General features: G+C 43.7%; 1 protein-coding gene across 1 annotated transcript in view; it reads left to right on the forward strand.

The window, feature by feature from the left end:
• The window catches only part of nav2a (neuron navigator 2a), a 75,764-nt gene that overhangs the window by 21,579 nt on the left and 34,697 nt on the right, over positions 1-19,488 (forward strand). The window contains exons 4-10 of the mRNA XM_030765111.1: positions 5,110-5,182; positions 5,362-5,590; positions 7,986-8,119; positions 13,850-14,999; positions 15,764-15,876; positions 16,182-16,290; positions 17,471-17,839. Coding sequence (XP_030620971.1) covers positions 5,110-5,182; positions 5,362-5,590; positions 7,986-8,119; positions 13,850-14,999; positions 15,764-15,876; positions 16,182-16,290; positions 17,471-17,839 — 2,177 coding nt within the window. The remainder of the gene's footprint in view (positions 1-5,109; positions 5,183-5,361; positions 5,591-7,985; positions 8,120-13,849; positions 15,000-15,763; positions 15,877-16,181; positions 16,291-17,470; positions 17,840-19,488) is intronic.

The following is a 19,488-nucleotide window of genomic DNA, read 5'->3' on the forward strand; positions in this document are numbered from 1 at the left end:
GCTCTTTATAATGTAGACATAGGCACTCAAGCAGTGCTGGAAGCAGGTGCAAACACAGCCATTATGCAAATGCTGGCATTGTGTGTTTTGATAGAGAGTGGAATTTGTCTCATTTAGTGAAAGAGGCTTTAATCAGGACCAGGCTGGGCCCAGGTCGTTGTAGAAGAGTCATGCACAGCTCTTATATGGATTGCTGTTAGGATTAGACATTACAGCATTAGGCAGTTGTCTGTAATTACTGACTCTTAACTTAACCTTTCCATTGAGATGCTTAAATATGTGTACACACTTAGAAAATCAAAAGAAAGTCAAATAAACAGAGAAAATAAACTTTTAGCTTTGCCTTGGGAAAAAATCTTTGTACGACAGCCTTGAGTGTCTTGTGGTCGCAAATCTTCAGAGGCAGTCGTATGTACATATTCTCAGTCTTCTCTTTTTCGCTTTTATTTTAGAGAACTCACCCACTCAACCGCTCATTCGCTCACTCATTTTCTCATGTTCTTACAGGATGTTGATCCTTAATTCACGGCTGTACCTTGGCATGCGCCGTAAGCACTCGCTTATTTATTAAAGCAGACAGTTCAGTGGCTGTTTTTACAACTGCTCACTCTGTCTGATCCTCTGTCTACCCCTCCTCTCCCCTCTCTGCCCCCGAGTTTCCCTGCCGCAGTACAGTAAAGCAAACGAGTGTCTGTCTGATATGCAGCTCCACGTTAGGGGTCTGTTGACACAGGATTGCTAAAAACACACAGGAAATCTCCCCCCTCCCCCCCTCTAGGCAATGGCCCATAGACCACACTGTGTGTTCCTATGGCTGTGTATGTGTGTGTGTGTGTGTGTACCTGCTGACAGCATGTGTCCTCCGTTGACCTCTGCTCGGGATCTCTCGTGTATGGAGCCACAGACACACTGATGGACAGACGCCTGTCCCGACCTGTCTCAGTACACAAAGAGTGTAAAACCTAATCCTAATTTTTCTATACTCTGTGAAATTTAATGGAGCTGGCAGGTCAAGGTGAAATAACGCAAATTGTTTGTTGTCGGCTAAGTCCTCGGCCTGGTTCCAGCCTCTCGCGCGCTGTAATGTATTTATGACTGTTTGTATTCTGCTGTTTATAAGGTTCCTTTTTACTGATAGAAAGGACTGTGAGATCTAAGAGAGCTGTTGGTACCAAAAGAATGTTTAGAGCGGTGGGTACCGGCTCCCGCTTATGTATGAGACTGTTTTTAGGAGGTTATTGAGAACCAGAGGGTCTGTTCCATTTCATATTTACCTGTCCTTGGACTAGCCTCAGCCTGCTTGTCTCCAAACCGTGTTAGGGATGATCTCTTAGCAAGTCAGCTCTTTCTCTGTGTATTTCCTGTTTGAACAGGAATTCTCACTGACTAAGTAATAGGGCTTTATCCTGGAAAGAATGGAATTATAAGTGATCTCCCTTCATTCCCCTGTCAGTTTTTGTTGCTTGAGGTGCTTTTTTTTTTTTTTTTAACAGCTCTAATGAGTGAATGTTTGTACCCATCACACACTGTACCAGACAGAGTAAAGTGTAATGTTTTGCTTGCTGTTGCCAGGAGAATACCCACTATCTCGTCATGCGCTCCATGAATTACACACCTTACCTCTCTCTCCCTCCCTCCCTCCCTCTCCATCTCTGTTCATGTGTGTTTGTATGTGTTTGTGTGTGTGTGAGACAGTGTGTGTGTGAGAGAGAGAGAGAGAGAGAGAGACAGATTAAGAGAGAGACTATTAGAGATCCATAAAACTTGACTGAAGGTGATCAGTTGCTCTGGAAACTGCAGTATTATCACAGGTGCAGTATAATATTATGGCCAGGCCAGGCATGTGTGTGTGTGTGTGTGTGTGTGTGTTTGTGTGTGTGTGTGTGCGCGCGCGCGAGGGTGTGAGGGTGTGTCTAGCACGTGGACATTATCCCTGTGTACTAGTGAGAACGTGAGTCAGTTCACTCAATATTCTGTCACTCTGCCCATCCACACTGGCCTGCAGCAGAGCAAAGGTAAGGCTGCTTTTCAACAGCATTATAGCTATACCCCTATACTTTCAAACTCCTTAACAATGTCCTCTGTAGCTGCTAGTTCATTTTTAATTACAAATACATGAGGTTGAATGTAGCATGTTGTCTTATAGACTCTTGTTATCTAAATCCTTCATACTCAGAGATTGAGTACAATGCTGTCAGTGTCAAGTAGTGGAAGTGATGGTGAGGAGAAGCAAGTCCTGTCACTGACAGTGCTGTCTGTCTTACCTGTCAATCAACAGCCCGTGAGACTGGATTCCAGCAGGACAGACATCCAGTTAATGCACAGCCTATCTTCTCTCACACTCTTTCTCAAAAAGAGAGCAAAGGACAGGAAAAGAAACAGAGAGAGAGAGAGAGAGGGAGAGGGAGGGAGAAAGGGAGAGAGAGAGAGAGAGAGAGAGAGAGAGAGGGAGGGGGAGAGAGAGAGAGAGAGGAGACAGGGTGTATAGATCTCATGCAGAAAGAATGTGTCCGGATAGAGATGTCAAAGAGGGGACAATAGTTCTCTGTGAGTATTAGATGTGTTTGTTTAGGGGGCTGTCACAGGTCCATCCCCACTGTTCCTTCAGCTGGCTTACACCCAAGACTCAGCGCTGGGTTTACAAGCTGCTGATTGCCTGTGTAACCATGCAGCTTTACTCAGGTGCACTCCAGTAGTCAGAGGTAAAGGTAAAGTCAAGTTTTCCCTCTGCTTTTGCTTATGTCATGATTCTGGTTTCATGTGACAGTTTGCCCGCGTGCCTTATATAGACTTTGTCAGCGTTTTCTCCGGAATCATTGTATTCTGCTGTATCGGTTCTGTGTGAATCACACTAGTTGTAAGATGTTTACTTTTTTGAAGAAAAAACAAAAAGTCTGGCCTATTTCCCTTTAGTCATTATTCAAAGTCATTCAGAGTGAATTTATTGTCAAGAGCTTGCTTCCTTGAAATAGCCTACTTGTTTTTTTTTAATGGTTATGCAGTCACACAGTGAACTTGTGATGTAAATGTGTTTAGGCTATGGAATAAAAAGACAGAACTGCTGTCTGGTGGGTGGGTGGAGTGAGAAATAGTCTTTGTGATGAAGTGTTTGCCGTGAGTGCGTCAGACTCCAGTTCATATTGACAGTGTGGCTTTTGTCTGACGGCTGTTATTTGGGATTTATTCACTGAGATGTTTGTGGTCATGCATCACTGGCGCAGATAATATAAGAAAGGGAGAGATGGAGGGAGAATTGGTGACTGCATTAGACTCATCTATCAGTGAGCTTTAATATCACTGGGAAATGTCATGTGGTTTATTTTACCTACTCACTGCCCTGGATTTAGTGTAATCTGAGTTTTTCCTAAAGCTGAATCACACTGCACTGCTTCCCTTTCTCTCTCTCTCTCTCTCTCTCTCTCCCTGTCTCCTCAAACTGTGCCAGAATACAGCATGCATTCAAAAAATATTGGTATACACAAGTAATTACACAGACACATACATATATCTAGATATGTATACATATTATAATATGTATATTACATATATACAGTACATATACACACACATACTTGTGTCTGTATATGCACACATATACTTTATTTATATATAAGAAACCTAGTTTAAAATCTAAACGATAAAGTTTTACTTAGAGAAATGCAGAAGAGAGCGAGGATGTTTGAGAGGTGAGAGACATCTGTGTTTCACTGAAGAGCCTGCTCAGTGCAGCAGTCCATAGAGTCTGTCTACACCTATGGACGCCTGCTGGCTATTTGTATTTAGAAACTTTGTTATTTTTACCCCTGTAATTCATAGCAGGGGTATTTTAGTGGAGCAGTGGAATCCAGATCAGAGCGTAGTCCAGATTCTTGTCTCACAGACTGTCTGTCACGTCTGTGACCCCACAGGCCAGGGTATGTCACCAGGTAACAGCTGCCTCCACCGTCAGAAGGGCCAGTGGGAAGGCGGAGTCAAAATCGCTCTGTCACTGGCTCAGGTCCAGACCGGCCTTTCGGGGATCCCTGTAAACAAATCTGAAATGAACCCAGATAAACAGCAGCGTAGTTCGTATGTATTCAGATCAGTATATCAAAGTTAAAAATTACTTCAGATATTCAACAGCACTTTGGAAATTTCCCTGAACTCTGTGTGTGGGTTTTTTTTTTTATGTGTGTGTGTGTGTGTGTGTGTGTGTGTGTGTTTGATTCAGTAGCGCCCATTGTTTGTTTTTCTGAAACAGACCGTTGGTAGACTATGATCTGTACATATCTTTTATTGGCAAATAATGATGTCATTCGTTGGCTCAGTTAAAGTGTGTTCAGGAAATATAATGCTTTGCTGTTTTTCAAAGGGTCAAAGTGTTAAATTAAAAGCTTGGCATGAGGAATAGCTGCCATAATTAAATGCTTTTAGAGAAAATGTTAGCTCCACTAAATTGGTAAACATGTCAGTGTTGAAGAAGTGATTGTGTTTCAGTCCTGCTGAACACAAATGTCTTTGATTTTATTCGGTCTTGCAGTTCTCCTGACCTTTAAATACAACCCTACTGGGGAGTAATGTCTTCCACCACTTCAGGGTCTCAGCCAATCAAAGAGCCCCTTTTCTCTGAGTCATTTGACAGCTCTGCACAGCTGTGTCACCATTGAGGTCGTCTGCATGTTCTAGCAACCAGGCGGATGAAATGGCCTTACCGCGGTGTCATTACAGATTGAGAACTTTGCATACTGTTTTGACTGATCCATCGTGGGCACAAAGCTTTGTAGGAGACAAATTCCCCAGGGATTGCATTATAAACTAAACACAATTCTTTCTGTATTGTTTTGGAATTCAGACAGTAGTTTGTGTTGCTGTTTTACAGCATGACTTTCCAGGTAAACACCTCCTGTAGCCACCCACATAAACCTGAAAACTGGGTCACCGTCATATCCATTGAACTCAAGTTAATATTATATGGCTTTGTCCTTTATGTGTACATCAATAGAAACCCGTGAGATGATTATGGCTCTTAACAACTGCTCTCTCTCTCTCTCTCTCTCTCTCTTTGTCGCTCTCTCTCTTTCTTTATCTCTCTTTTTCTTTCTCTCTCTTTCTATCTGCCGCGGTCTCCAGATTGAGAACATTGATGCTTGTCTGAGCTTTTTGGCAGCCAAAGGAGTGAACATACAGGGACTGTCAGCAGAAGGTAAATGAATAAATCTTACTCAGCAGTCCCATGCATCATTAAGCAGCTAAGCTGTACACTTCAATGGGCTAGTGTTTTCCAGTTCACTTCTCTGACCTATGTAGTTTCATTCTTTTAGTGGTTTCTGATCGACATTCTAACCCCATCCATCTCTCTCTCTCTCTCTCTCTCTCGTGCAGAGATACGTAATGGGAATCTGAAGGCGATTTTGGGGCTTTTCTTCAGCTTGTCCCGATATAAACAGCAGCAGCAGCAGGCCCACAAACAGCCATCCCACTCCCCCTTAACCCAGCAGAGCAGTGCCCCCGCTCAGCTCACAGCCTCGCATGGGACGTCTGCCCTCACACACTCTCAGCCCCACACAGCAGCCTCACACACACAGAAAGCACAGACAGAGATGCAGTCCAGGTATGCCTGCCGCACACGCACGCTTCACTGCAATCCGTGTGACCCTCTGTTTGTGTAAATAGTCCAACAACACAAAACTGTACACTTAAATGACAAATTTTAAAGCAGGAATTGACAAATGTCATGGTTTTGAGACTGAAAATGGTTTCTTTATAGCTGTAGAGTTCAGATCAGCATGTCTTTCACTCTGTCTTTGGACTTCTGTGCTGTTGTAGTCTGTCTACTGCTTCGTCATTCATACCTTTATGTGTTCTCATCACTCTCTCTCTACCTCTCTCTCTCTCTCTCTCTCTCTCTCTCTCTCTCTCTCTCTGTCTTTCTCTTTCTCTATCTCTCAACCTCTCTCTCATTGTTCTGTCTAGGGATGCCTCACAGTGCAAACTGCTCAAGTTTTCTCTTGGTCAGAAAAAGTCTACTAGGTTAGCGATCTCTCTTTCTTTCTCTTTTTTCTTGATTCATTTTTCTCTAATCTGATCTTCCTCACCCTCCTCCTTCTCCTCACCAGCCCCCTGCATGCAATTTTAAGAGCCAGAATCAGACAGAAAGGCCCCCTGTCCCATTTCAGGAGTCCTATTTAACATCACTGGAAATGATTGTTCAGTGAGGCAGGAAAGAATTTTAGATAAACTCTGTGTTTCTCTGTCTGTGTGCATGCGTGTTTGTGCATCTGTGTGTGTGTGCGTGTGCGCGCGCGAGTGTGTGTGAGAGAGATGCCCTCATTAAAAATGACATTAATTCATTTGAGTAACTGTGTGACAGAGGAAAGAGGTAGGAGTTGGTTGCTTATCATTTTGCCTTAACTGTCACTACTCACTACACCATCATACTGCTGGGTGGCTTATTCCAGGTCTCATCACATTGGTCTCAGCTTCATTTGACAGCATAGTCCTAGATTCATTTGACATTTTGTTCAAAGATGATCCAAAATTCAAAGAAAGGAATATATTTGCTTAAAAATTCATTCCTTATCTGAATTTTGTGGAAATTATGTTTGCCTGTGCTATGCAAGTCGAATAGTATCAGCTTAACGTAACTAAACTCTCTGTGTTACACTTCTGCCATCTATTGGTTCCCATGTGTAATTACAGGTAAGTGCATGAAAGACTTTCATTTGGGTGCCGGCCAATGAATGGTAATCAAGAGGTGAAATGTCCCACTTTTTGTATCACTTGAATGCCTTAAAATACGTCAGACCTACTTCAAAATATCACACCCATTCAGTTCCCTTTTATGAAAGAGTCTTTTTTAGACCTTAAAACACTTTAACTTTGTGTTCTCTCTATACCTAAAACATGATAAGAAAACAATCAACAACCATGCAATGTTAAGTAAAACGTAAATACCACCACTTTATCAGAGCGAGAAGTGTGATAAATGGATATTTCCCTTAAACGACAATAGAAGTGAATCTACTCTGTCATAGCGTGGGCCTCCCTTAGCATTTTGAAAACCACTAAACATTATAATTACACAGGCTGAAAGGCACCCAGGGAATCAGATTTGCATTATCTGTACCACAGTTGACAGCAAAATCAAAGGGAGCTTATTACTTAAAAACAATTACAGCAGTTTAGCCCATCACGTGACTGCTGTGCTTGGCTTAGGTGAATGTCGGCACAGATTCCAGAGCTACCCACGGGAGACAGCGGGTAAATGGTGAAAAATGGATTTTGGGATGAAACGCATCGCCTTTAACAGCATTAATCCTCGTCACCGATCAATACTCTCTCTGTACAGACACCTATCAGACCCATCCGATCCTTTAAATGTCAATGTTCCACTTCAACAGTGATGAGAGCTACACTACCAAACATTACTTTAGCAGACAATACAGGCAAGGATCACCTTTAAACAGCTTTATAAAATCCCCCCTAAATCCGTAGTCTTTGGTATTTAAAAGAGAATAGAAGGAAGCAGTTTAAAGAGCCATTAGAGTTAGGTTTGTAAATGGTACCACTATTTTGGTAGTGAGTGTTAATGATGAGAATGACAAAAGTCAGGGGTACACTGGCATAAAGATGAGGGAAACAGAACAAACAGAGGGAAGTGAAATGTATGTCTTGTGATTAAAATGTAGTAATTACTCTGGATTAGAGTGTGATCTAAATGAACAAATGCAGTTAAAAAAATGCATGCAAGCTCCACAAAAGTTAAAGCACCTCACATTCATTTGGACTAATGTGTGAAACATACACTCACACGCTCAAAAACACACTCACACAGATACCTTTGAAAGAGCTATAGAGATAAGTTTATCAAAATCTGTCTTCTTATTGGGAAAACACCATCTCCTTGTCCAGTGGTGGATCCTATAGATCCTAGTGCTGTTCTCTAATCCATTTTCCTTCTCTTCTCTCTCTCTCTCTCTCTCTGTCTCTCCAACCCCCTCTCTCAGACTCCCTGGCCCCACCACGAGAATGTCCACTGCGGGCAGTGAGAGTTCTCCTCGGGGGTCCATCAGTTCGGCAGGAAACCGCCGCAGTCAGGCTTTCAGTGACAAACCCAAAGCCCTCCCAGCACTGGCCAAAGGTACGTCTCTCTCCAGGCCTTGTCTTACCGCAGATACGACTACAACATGCAGCTATACTGATAACCACATTATCTTGGGCTGCGATCACTGCAAGCCTCTGACAGAATCAAAATCCTCTGTCACGAAAAATTTTCGAATAGCAGCTCTTTATGTTTAACTCGAACTTTTTAATCTTTTCCCAAAACATGTGGACTAACATCAGATCGAAGTGTGTCCACTCTTTTGTAAAGGTTATATATTGTGGAGTAGTGGTATTTACTAACTGTGTTGTCAATGCCAGGAGAGTTCCAGGCTGTTTGTAAACTTTAGTTATTGATTAATGAGGAGGAGCCTCTAAACTTACTTATGTAAATCATGACTCTTTTATTCATATATGGAGGGTGAGAATGTATTAAAAGTCTTCATTAATATGCCATTAATATGCCACAAATTCTTAAGACTGGGTTCAAAGACTTATGGATTTGATTTCTGTATCCAAGCTTTAGTTGTTTTGGTTCTAGACCAATGTGTGCACAGATATGTATATGTGTGAAAGAGAAAGGGGGAGAGTTGAGTGTTTTCTTGTGGTCACTGCTTCACGATCCCAAGGGATTTTGTGGACTGTATTTTTTGAGGTGGCCTCCTAAGTGTGGCCATGTGTCTGCTTGTGTGTATTTTGTCTGTTCAATATGTGAATAGTGTCTGTGTAGCAATCTGTGTGTGCACGTGTGAGTGTGTTTTTGCAAACTGGTTGAACTAGGCAGCTAGCGCTTGAATAAAGCTTTTTTGTTGGTCGCTGCTGGATCAGAACAAACTCAGAACTCGGAAAAGAGGTCACTCTCTCTCCTGCTTTCTCTCTCTCTCTCTCTCTCTCTCTCTTTTTCTCCCCCTCTTTCTCTCTCTCTCTCCCCCCACCCTCTCTCTCTCTCTCTCTCTCTCTCTCACACACACACACACACACACACAGGCACGCACCCACACAGTTGGTCCTCTTATACACACAGTCTAAGAATTACACGTATAAACACACACACTTTTTTCACAGTTCACTTAGTCACACTCAGTTGCATTCTCTCAATCTCTTGCTTCATTACCCAGCTGGGTGTGTGTGTGTATGTATGTATATGTGTTTAAATAATACCTTCTAAAGCATCAATGTGTGATTTACTGTAATATACTTACATGTATGTGTGTTTGTGAGTTTGAGACAGGGTCTGGTTCCAGTAATAGCTATAGACCTTTACTGGGAACGAGGACTGTAAGCACCTGTGGAAAAGCAGTTACTGTGCTGTTCTCTGTTCTCTGTCTGAGACAGACTATCAGAAACTTGGTCTGTGTCCCTACCTTTACTCATCACCCTTTCATTCCCTCTGAATGGACTACAGTCTGATTAATATTAGAGAACTCACAGCATGTGCTCCTTCAGATCTGCTTTGGAAGTGACAGTAGGCTTATTGCTTTATGTGGCACAGCACTGTATTTGTGTCTGTGTCTACTGTTGTCTGTGTCTCTGCTTACAAGATCCTCTCGGTCTTTTATTATAATGTTTATGCATCGGTTGGTCCCCATTTACTTTGTCACAGAGAGAAAGGGAGAATGAGAGAGAGAGAGAGAGAGAGACAGAGAGAGAGAGAGAGAGAGAGAGACAGAGAGAGAGAGACAGAGACAGAGAGTGTGTGTGTTAGAGAGAGAGAGGGAGAGAGAGAGAGAGAACTGTTGTGGAGAGCAGTCTTTGTCAGAGCTCAGTCTTTTTCAGTCAATCAAGTCAAGTGTCGTCTTACACAGTTCCGTGGTGTTCCGGTGTGATGGTATCCTTTAGATTTCATTACAGCTGCTCAGCCCTTACAGCAACACTTAGACAGCAAGACACTCATACAAACAAACAGACAGACAGTGGTTTACATCTGCGTGAAGAGAGGCTCCATCTGTCTATCTGAATCAGCAAGTCTCCTCTGCTCATGTGTTGATTTCTGACTGCAGTTAAAACTCTTCTCTGGAAATGAACTCTACCTGTGAGGTTTGTCATCCCAACTGATTTTTATTTTCTCATTGAGCAAGTTCTCTACATCTCTTTTTCTGCACATTTGTCCACATCTCTTTCTCTATGGCTTGAGTTGTGAAGCTATACAATCACGAGGAAATGAGGTTTTGCGACTCTGTTTTGACGTTGTGTTCAGTTTGTGTTAAAGTCTGACCTGCAGTTGTCGTTTGCTCCATTCTCCATGTGTTCTTTGTCCAATGTAAGAGTTCTCAAATTATCCTGTTAAGCTGAGTTGGCTTCAAATATCATAATGTTTACTTTAATGCGTATTTCTTTGTCTAAATATGGGCCATGTAAATAAGATCGGTCTTGGCTTAGAGGAGGCTGTCGCATTTAATGGTGATGTTAGCGAAGTAGAAGTTTTATGCTTTGTGTGTGTGTGTGTGTGTGTGTGTGCGCATTGTTAGAACAGGTTGCTGTTTGAACGAAAGAACAGCTGATCTGTAGCTACTTCTATTTCTGGTCATTGATGTGGAAAAACTTTGGAAGCATGTTTATGTATATATGTGCTAGCTTTTTTGCATGCATGTACATGTAGGTGTCTATCACACTTACCATTCCCGTGCCACTGAAGTATGATAAAGAAACGTATTAATTGCTTTGTATTCCAGAGTTCTAGAGATGACAGGTGTGTGCACATCAGAGAGGACATGCCTGTATACTGAACAAAAAATATTTGTTCTTACCCCGAGCTCTCCTGCAAGTGAATTAGTATGTAATTGAACTGGATTTAGCTCTGGTTTAAACCGCTCCTCCAACCAAGTCCATATTTATATTGTATGTGAATGGTGATTGCTAGAGTCAGTCATGTCTAAGTGTGTTATTTTTAACACTGAAACATGCATATTAGTTTGATTTAGGTTTAAGTGAGTGAATACGTGGGACAAGATAGATGGTGATTTGAAACGTTCAGATGGGTGTCTTGTGACTCTGAAATTGAGTAATGTAAACAGGGTCAGCAGACCAAAGCCCCTGTAATGTATTTAGTGTTGTTTTTCTGTTAACGTCAACGATTCACTTTTACTGCCTTAATCCCAGCAGCATGAAACACTCTCAGGGAGCTAAAGCGTCCAAGCGCACAGAAGCCTTTTGATGACACGGTACGGGACACACATTACACGACCCATTTTATCGGCGTACGAGACCAGCCGTGAAAGAATGCTCTGTCTACGCTCGCGGATATCCCCCAAATTTCTCCGTACGGTCAGAGACGCGGTCCCAGGCTAACTAACAGATATGGTCTTAATCTGATTGAGAAGGAGGTAGGTAGGGGCACGGAGGGAGAACAAAGTTGAGAGAGTTTAAGTGTCATTTTTAGAGGAGAGAACGTGAAACGAGAGAGTTGTATCATGAAGAAAGTACAAGAGAGAGTGTAAAACAGGGTGAAAAAGACCATGGGATAAGAAGGTTAAAAGGAAGAAAGGGAAAGAAAAGGAGAATTGAATCTTTGACTCTGGTGGTCCTCTCCTTTGGGGGCCAGTCACATGAGACTTGCTCTTAATGATGAGGGTAATAGTGGAACTGATAGCTCTGCAGAATGGAATACTTCAGTATGGCTCAGGAGAGGCTTTTCCTTAGGGCTGGGACTGCGCGTGTGCGTGTGCGTGTGTGTGTGTGTGTGTGTGTGTGTGTGTGTGTGTGTGCATGTGTGTGTGTGTGCGTGTGTGTATGTGAGGGAGAGAGAGAGAGAGAGAGAAAGGTTTGCTTTTTTTCCCCCATGCAGGTCACAAGGTCATGGGGTCATGGACCTACAAACTTAAATAGCACAGAACGCATGAAATTGAAACATCATTCCATGTGCGTCCGTGTCTGTGTCAGAGCATGTGTCCAAGCATGTGCACGTGTGTGTGTGTGTGTGTGTATGTGTGCTATTGCACTGCACAGTTGGAGTGACTGGTACAGAGAAGAATGTGATGGAATGAACTTTGAAAGAAACGGAATGGAGAGGTGTCACACACCTCCCTCTCTTGTTTTTCCTTCACCTTTTTCCCTTTCAGTCCTCTTACCCTGTCCGTAGCTTTTCACATCTCTTTCACTCCAGCGAATGCCTGGCTCTCTCCTTCTCTCCACTCCCTCCCTCTTTTATTTCATTCACTCTTTCTCTCCTCTCTAACCCTCTCTTTCTTCTGCTACCCTATTGGAAGTCATTAGTGGTCTGACCCACTTCTATCTGGTTGGCATGGCTAATTGGGCTTTAATCACTTCCTAATCACAGCGTTGTTTAACCGGTGCTCGCTAAATGCTAAACTGCAGGAAATGAGTGCACTCTTTTCCCCTTCATTAAAGCGTGGACTTAAATAATTAAGAACAGAAAGAACATGCACATAGAGTTCTAAGGAACAAAAAAAAAACAGATTCAAATGGGATTATTTAATGTTAGAATTTAAATACCAAATTCACCAGAAAACAGTATGAGTTTGATATTTGCATAATGGATGAATTCATCTCCTATGAACCTGACCATGGCTTGCTATTGACAAACAAACAACTTTTCAAGGTCTTTTGTTTTTGCATGAAACAGCCGAGATAACCTAGTCATAACCGCTGAGGTAGTGATATGCGTATGAATATAGCTTTTAAAGACTGTTCTGAGGTGTTGTGGCTCGGGGAGTGATATTGTGCAGTGCCTGTGTGGGGTCTGGCCTCCTAAACGGACTGGGACTGCTTTGGGGCATCAGTTGGGGGAAGGATCTGGAGGGGCGTGGAATTGGTATGAGGTCTCTCATAGACTTCAACGGCTTCTTTCTGCAAGGAGAGTTCCAGATTCACACAAGTGTGACCGGGTTCAGCTGGGTTGGCATTTGTCGCATCTGCTGTGTCTTGACTCCTCAAATGAGTAGAGGGCTTCCATCAACGAGCCGCACTGTCTCTTGTCTTATATGCATGGATACTACATTTGCTTTGCTTCAGAAGGAGTAACCTTGGTTGACCTACTCAGACGTTTGTGATAGAGGATAACTTAACTGTCTGTGTTGGGTGAGCAAGATTCAAGTTGTCATGGTTAAGATATTTGATCTTATCAGATACCTTATTTACTCAAAGCTTTGGTTATGGTTGACTCTGTGTTATGCCTAATGTTATGCTCAGCTGATTTAATTTTATGCCTTGTAAAATGCAGCTGATGTTGAGTTTTTGTGTTTGAAGTGTTTCATCAGTCTTCTTACAGTCCAATTACAGTCAAAATGTAATGTTTACTTCTGTGTTGTCTACACTGATATTCTGGTCAAATTATAAGTGTGTTAAGTCTAAAATGTCTCTTTCAGTGACAGTGAAAGCCTTTAGTGATGACAGTCTTTTGAATGGACCATTAAATCCTTTGGGAGGACATTAAAGCTGCTCTCTCAGTGATAATGTAAACATTTGAGAACGGCTCTCTGTTTGGCATTGAGGGGATGAGTCTGCAGTCCTTATATGGCAAGACAGCACAATGTCAATATTCTTCTTCTTTCCCGTCTCTCTCTCTTGCTCTCTCTCTCTTTCTCTCTCTCTCTCGCTCTCTCTCTCGCTCTCTCTCCCTCTCTCTCTCTCCCTCTCTCTCTTTCTCCCTCTCTCTCTTTTTCTCTCTCTCTCTCTCTCTCTCTCTGTCTCTACCTCCTTCTCCCTCTCCCTTTTGTGTCTTCCTTTATTTTGCCACTTCTTGTCTTGCCTCGTGTCCTCCTGTTATCATTAACTCTCTTTCTTCTCTCCCTCTTCTCTCCTTCCATTTCAGAGTCATCAGAGGGCGTCTCCTCCCAGGCTCCAGGAATGACCGAACATACCGCCTCTTCCCTGGCTACCGTCAGCACCTCCATTAGCACCAGCACCATCACAACATCAACCACCCCTTCATCCTCTTCCTCATCAGCCATCCCACATCCCAACTCCAGCAACAAGCCCTGGAGGACCAAGGCCCAGAGCAGCAAGCACACAGCTACCTCCACCATGCTCGCTGGGAATCAGGAGACTCCAAACAAACAGCCCACTCCAGCTGAGCCCCCTCCCAAAGCTCTGCCCCAGAAGTCCATGCTGGAGAAGCTGAAGCTGTTTAATAGTAAAGGAGGCTCCAAGTCCTCTTCCCAGACTGAGGTGGCTGTGAGCACAGCAGCAGGACAGGACCCTGTTGTTGTACTGGAGAAAGTGGAGGCTGGTTCCAACACTGATCCCCTAGAGGAGATGGAGGGTAACGCCCGACCCACGAATGGCACAAATACTGTCACTATGACAACCAGCAGCCCAAAGATTGCCTTGAAGGGCATTGCCCAGCGAACTTTTAGCCGAGCCCTGACCACAAAAAAGAGCTCGACGAAGAGCACAGACAAGGAGAAAGAGAAAGACCGCGTCAAGGAGAAGGAGAGAGACAGAGGGAAAGATGGATCCAAACGCACGCCCGTCTCTGAGAAAGCGGAGGTCAGGGAGGAACCTAAGGAAGAATCAGGAGGGGGAGGCGCGGCCGCGACAGAGACGGAACCTAAACGGACTTCTAAGATTGCCAGTCTCATACCTAAAGGGGGTAAAGCAGGAAGTACCAAAAAAGAGAGCTCCACCCCTATGCACAGTGGCATTCCAAAGCCAGGGAGTAAAAGCTCTGGAGTTGGGACAGGGAAAAGCTCAGGACCCCTCACCAACAAGGACAACGAAAGGCCGCGCAGCATGCGACTGGGCGGGGGACTGGGTCTGCACAGAGACAGCAGGCACTCCTCATCTTCCTCCAGTCTGGCGTCCACAGAGGGAAAGGCTCACCAGACCCACAGCTCCGCCTCAGTGGCTAACGCGGGCGCTACACAGTCCACGGCCAGCAACACAGTCAGCGTTCAGCTGCCGCAACCCCAGCAACAGTACAGCCACCCCAACACTGCCACGGTGGCTCCCTTCATGTACAGGTCAGACTCTAACTTATGTGTTACGTTCAGAAAACCGTGATTCGGCGGTGGATCTCACACGCCGTTCATTCAGACTGACAACATTAGTCGTTCACAAACTAATTGCAGAGATCAATTTTAGATGCTCGAGAGACAGTATACTCCAGCGGAGGCAAGCCTCTTACCTGTCAGACAAGATTAAACAGATCCGGCTTGAGCAAAACACCTCGCTTGTTCGTTCGGGATATGTCAGGCTGCGTCAAACTAGAAATGCAGAGTCGTGTCGACAGTGGTATTCCTCTGTAGTGTGTCCCACCATCTGTTTTGAGTATGCTGTGGCTGTGTTTGTGTGCGTCACTGTGAGGGCATCCTGTTTTGACTCCCTGTGAAGCTCAGCTGCGTGGCATTTGCCTGGTATTTCCTCCGGACAGTGTGTGCCCTCTGTTTGTTTGTTTTTTTTAAAAAAAAAAGCATTTACTCACAGTCAGTCTTCATCCGTCTCCAACCTGTCAGTACCAGGTTGTGGGTGTGTGTGTGTGTGTGTGTGTGTGTGTTTAATTATAGTCTAAATGAGAAAAGGACTCAGTTGAAAGCCCGTGGTCTCAGAGGTTGTGTCCGGCGAGCCTCTGTCTTCCCCTGCATTGCCGTGACTGTCATGAAGCTGCCATAGCACATCAGACCCCAGCAGTACTGATGCATGACTCTGTCCCTGTGTTGAAATTGAGGAATTCATCTTTTACCCTTACACTCAAATTCATTCTTTACCGTATCTGACCTCTCTGCAGGTCACAGACTGAGGGGGAAGGGGCACTAACCACAGAGACGGGATCAGGAGGACGGAGCGGAGACTCACCAAGCCTCAGCAAGATCAGCCAGGGTTCCATTGAGGAGCTGTCAGGTCAGTCACTGATTAGATCTGACTGGAGGAGCAGAGAAATCTCATATTGATTGTCTTTTTGTTGGCTCTGCTTAACTGGCTATTGACTGGTCTGCAAGAGGCGTCATAACCGCTCCCTAATGCAGTTTGAAAGGTTTTTGTAAAGGTCAGGTTCAATTGAGGTTACTTAAAGACATTCTTTTAAATACATTTCTAATGACTGTCAGGAGGCCAGGCTGTTATTTCAGCCCAGGACAAAAATATCATGGTCGACCATGGTAGACTGGCTAATGTTTTTTAGGTTTTAACACTTGTGCTCTGTTTAGGTGAAGACCCTGAGACAAGACGACTGAGGACAGTTAAAAACATCGCAGACCTCCGACAGAATCTGGAAGAAACCATGTCCAGTTTGCGGGGGACACAAATCACACACAGGTTAGAACAGCGAATGAGAAAAGTTCATGCATAATGTTGTATAGCCCCACCACTAATCCACTGCTGCCATGGTTAAATCAGTTATGATGTTATATGAATATTAAAGTATTTCTTACTCTTATTTTTATGTGAGATTCAAAGTAAATATACATTCAAATTTCAAATATACTTAAACAGAGCTAATATATTTGTATGATCCATGTGCTTCAGCAGCGTATGTCACACTACACTAGAGCAGTTTGAAAGAAAAGTGAATTATACTGCTTACTTAACAGACAGTGCTGGAAAATCAAATCAGTAATTTCATGGGTTAAAGTGTTTGTGAATCAACAGGGAGGAGAAGATTCATTTGACCAAGCTGCTCCACTGTCACGTGACTGCCCTCTACTGGATATTCATTGTTAGTGTAGCTGTATATGATAGTGATCAAGCCATGACTGGAAATACTTATCCAAACATAACAGCACTAGCAATATATGAAAAAAGACAGTTTTCATAACCAATTACAATGACCATAAATTTAAATATATGACAAATCATTCGAGACAAACATATATTTTGAGATTCATAGGAAAGGGAGAAAAATCTGGCTAGCTGTGGTCTTTTGAGACTTTGGGACAGAGTCTGCTTGATCTGTGTCTGAAAAGCGCCGTTATTTTCTGGGCTGACTGACTCACTAAGAGCTTGAATACACACTGACTCAGCCATGACATCAGTACCTTGAAACCTTTTCTTTTCAATCCACTCTTTTTATTTCACTTTAATCCAAACACTTAACCCTGAGTGATTGTGTCTTTGGCAGAGCACTGATACTGATCTACCACCCTTAGAGAGATCCATCTTGGGACAAGAGCTGGTCTGTTCAGTTCACCGCACTGTCTGACCGCTTTAGACAAGCATGCTGTTAGGTGTAGTCTTGTTACAGTGAATGTCTTTGTGCTTTAAAAAGACTCAGTATTTCATAGGTAAACTGACCATATTAGGAACAATGCATATGACTGCTGGTATCAAAGAATTCAGAGGAGTTTAATGCCCCTTTAGAAGCTGCGTTTGATTTTGCAGGTAGAGCACAGGTGGAAAAGTTGTCAGTTCTGTAAAACTGCAACTCTCATTGTGATATGAAATGTTGAATTGATGAGAATGGCTCTATCTGCTTCCCTCTCTCTTCCCCCTACCGCAGCACTTTGGAGACGACCTTTGACGGCAGTGTTACCACAGAGGTAAGCGGGCGAAGTATCTTGGGTCTGGCGTCCCGCCCTACGCCACTCTCGTGGAGAATGGGCCAGTCGAGTCCACGGCTACAGGCGGGCGACGCTCCGTCCGTGGGAAACTGCTACCCGTCGCGGGGTGGCGTGGGTACGGGCCAAGGTAGATACCTGTACCAAGCCCCCCTGCGCAGACAGCTGGCAGCACGGGGCAGTGCCCTCTGCAGCCTGGAGCTGGGCGACCGCGTGGAGGACCTGGAGCTGACGAGCATGGACGTGACCGGATACATGAGTGATGGCGACGTACTGGGCAAGAACACACGCACGGATGAAGTCACCAGTGGGTGAGTGGTATAGATACAGAATTCCCCCAGCTTCTGGTCTTGAATCAGTTGTCGTTGTTCTCCCTTATTAACTCAGACAAAGAAAACTGATCCTGAATCTGCTGTTGACTCAGGTTTCTTCTTTACGGAATAGAATTCAGGGTGTGCAGTCAAAGATGAGATGATATTAGACGTACCACAAGAGGGTGCAAGAGTACTGACATTTTCATCTAAGACGAAACAGCCTTTCAGTTCAGCACTCCCCTTATGTCTTTGTTGCGAAGACTTGCATGTAGTGTTGTTAATCTAAATTAATGATCAGCTCTGTGGCGTTTTAATATTCGTACGTCTGTTTTTATCGCTCTCTCCGTAAGACAAGATTGAACCTGATTACTGGCATACTGAATCTGATATCTTGTGTGTCTCTCAATAAACACTGCCACCATGTTAGAACAGGCTTTCTGCATACCTCGGCTGACACACTCTGCAATTTAACCTCCTGCTTTTTTATTATTACTACTATCCAGTCATGTGTCCTTTGAGATCCAGCTCTACCGAGTGTGCCAAAGAAATGAGAACAAGAGGCCAGGCAGAATAGAGAGACAGACAGGCTATTACATGGGGTGTCATGTTCCCTGCATGATTTGATTAAATTTGCATGCATTGTGTGACCACTGGAAGAAGTAGGATTCCTCCTGTCTATAACTGATAAACCCCTATCTCGTGGATCTACGCTTCCTAGACACGGAAATGTCAAAAACATATTAATGATGATATGAATGATATGAATTGTGTGACAAAATGTGATTACATTTTGAATGTCAAGCCCCGACCACTACTCTTAGTCAAGAAAAAAAAAAAAGGGGGTAAAAAAACATGTTTTTGTTCTGGAAGCATCTCGATAAGAATCTGATTCTTCAGAGGTTGCCTCGCTCAATAAAGTCATTAACATAGGGGGGGGAGGAATGAAACAATAGATCAGATTTGGTCTCGCCCAAACAACACACATGTCCCAACAGACATTCTGCATTCATAATGATCAAGAGAGAGAGGAGCGGAGATGAGCGCAGCCTGGTGCTGTTGGCAGCAGAATGTGATCTAGTTTTTTTCTCAGGCTCTGAGAACATGCCCATTTACACACAGCTAATGGTGCCACCATAGCACAGCGTGGCGTTGGGATGGCCACGGCGTTAGCGGATCAACCTTCACACACCTCGTTCACTGCACTTAAAATCAATGATAAATCAATCAGGCACAACCTCTTGCCAAAACAGCCGATCCGGTTTAATAGCGTGTGAGCAGTTTTTTTTTGTTTGTTTTTTTCCCCTTCCTTGTTTTTAGTTATGGTCAATGTCTGTGAAGTGTTATATCTATCTGCCAATATTGATCTTAGCTCGCTAACAGGAGGTGTTTTTGAGGTGTAGGCAGGCATTTGAGTTTATTTTTGGGTGGTTTTCCTCTCCCGTACGGGGCCGTGTGTTTGCATAGTCACTGAAGTGGAGAGGTTTAGTGTGTTTGTGTTGACTTTACGGGGCAAACAGAGTTGCTCCACTGGCTCATTGGGTAGATGCTAAAAGCCTGGTGTTTTCTACAAACAGAGGTAAAAGCAGTCCTGCTACATTTACAGTATGTGGGTTATCTCGGTGTTAATGAGAAGAGCTTGAATGGAA

Source organism: Chanos chanos, chromosome 2, assembly GCF_902362185.1.
Source record: "Chanos chanos chromosome 2, fChaCha1.1, whole genome shotgun sequence".
Taxonomy (NCBI): domain Eukaryota; kingdom Metazoa; phylum Chordata; class Actinopteri; order Gonorynchiformes; family Chanidae; genus Chanos; species Chanos chanos.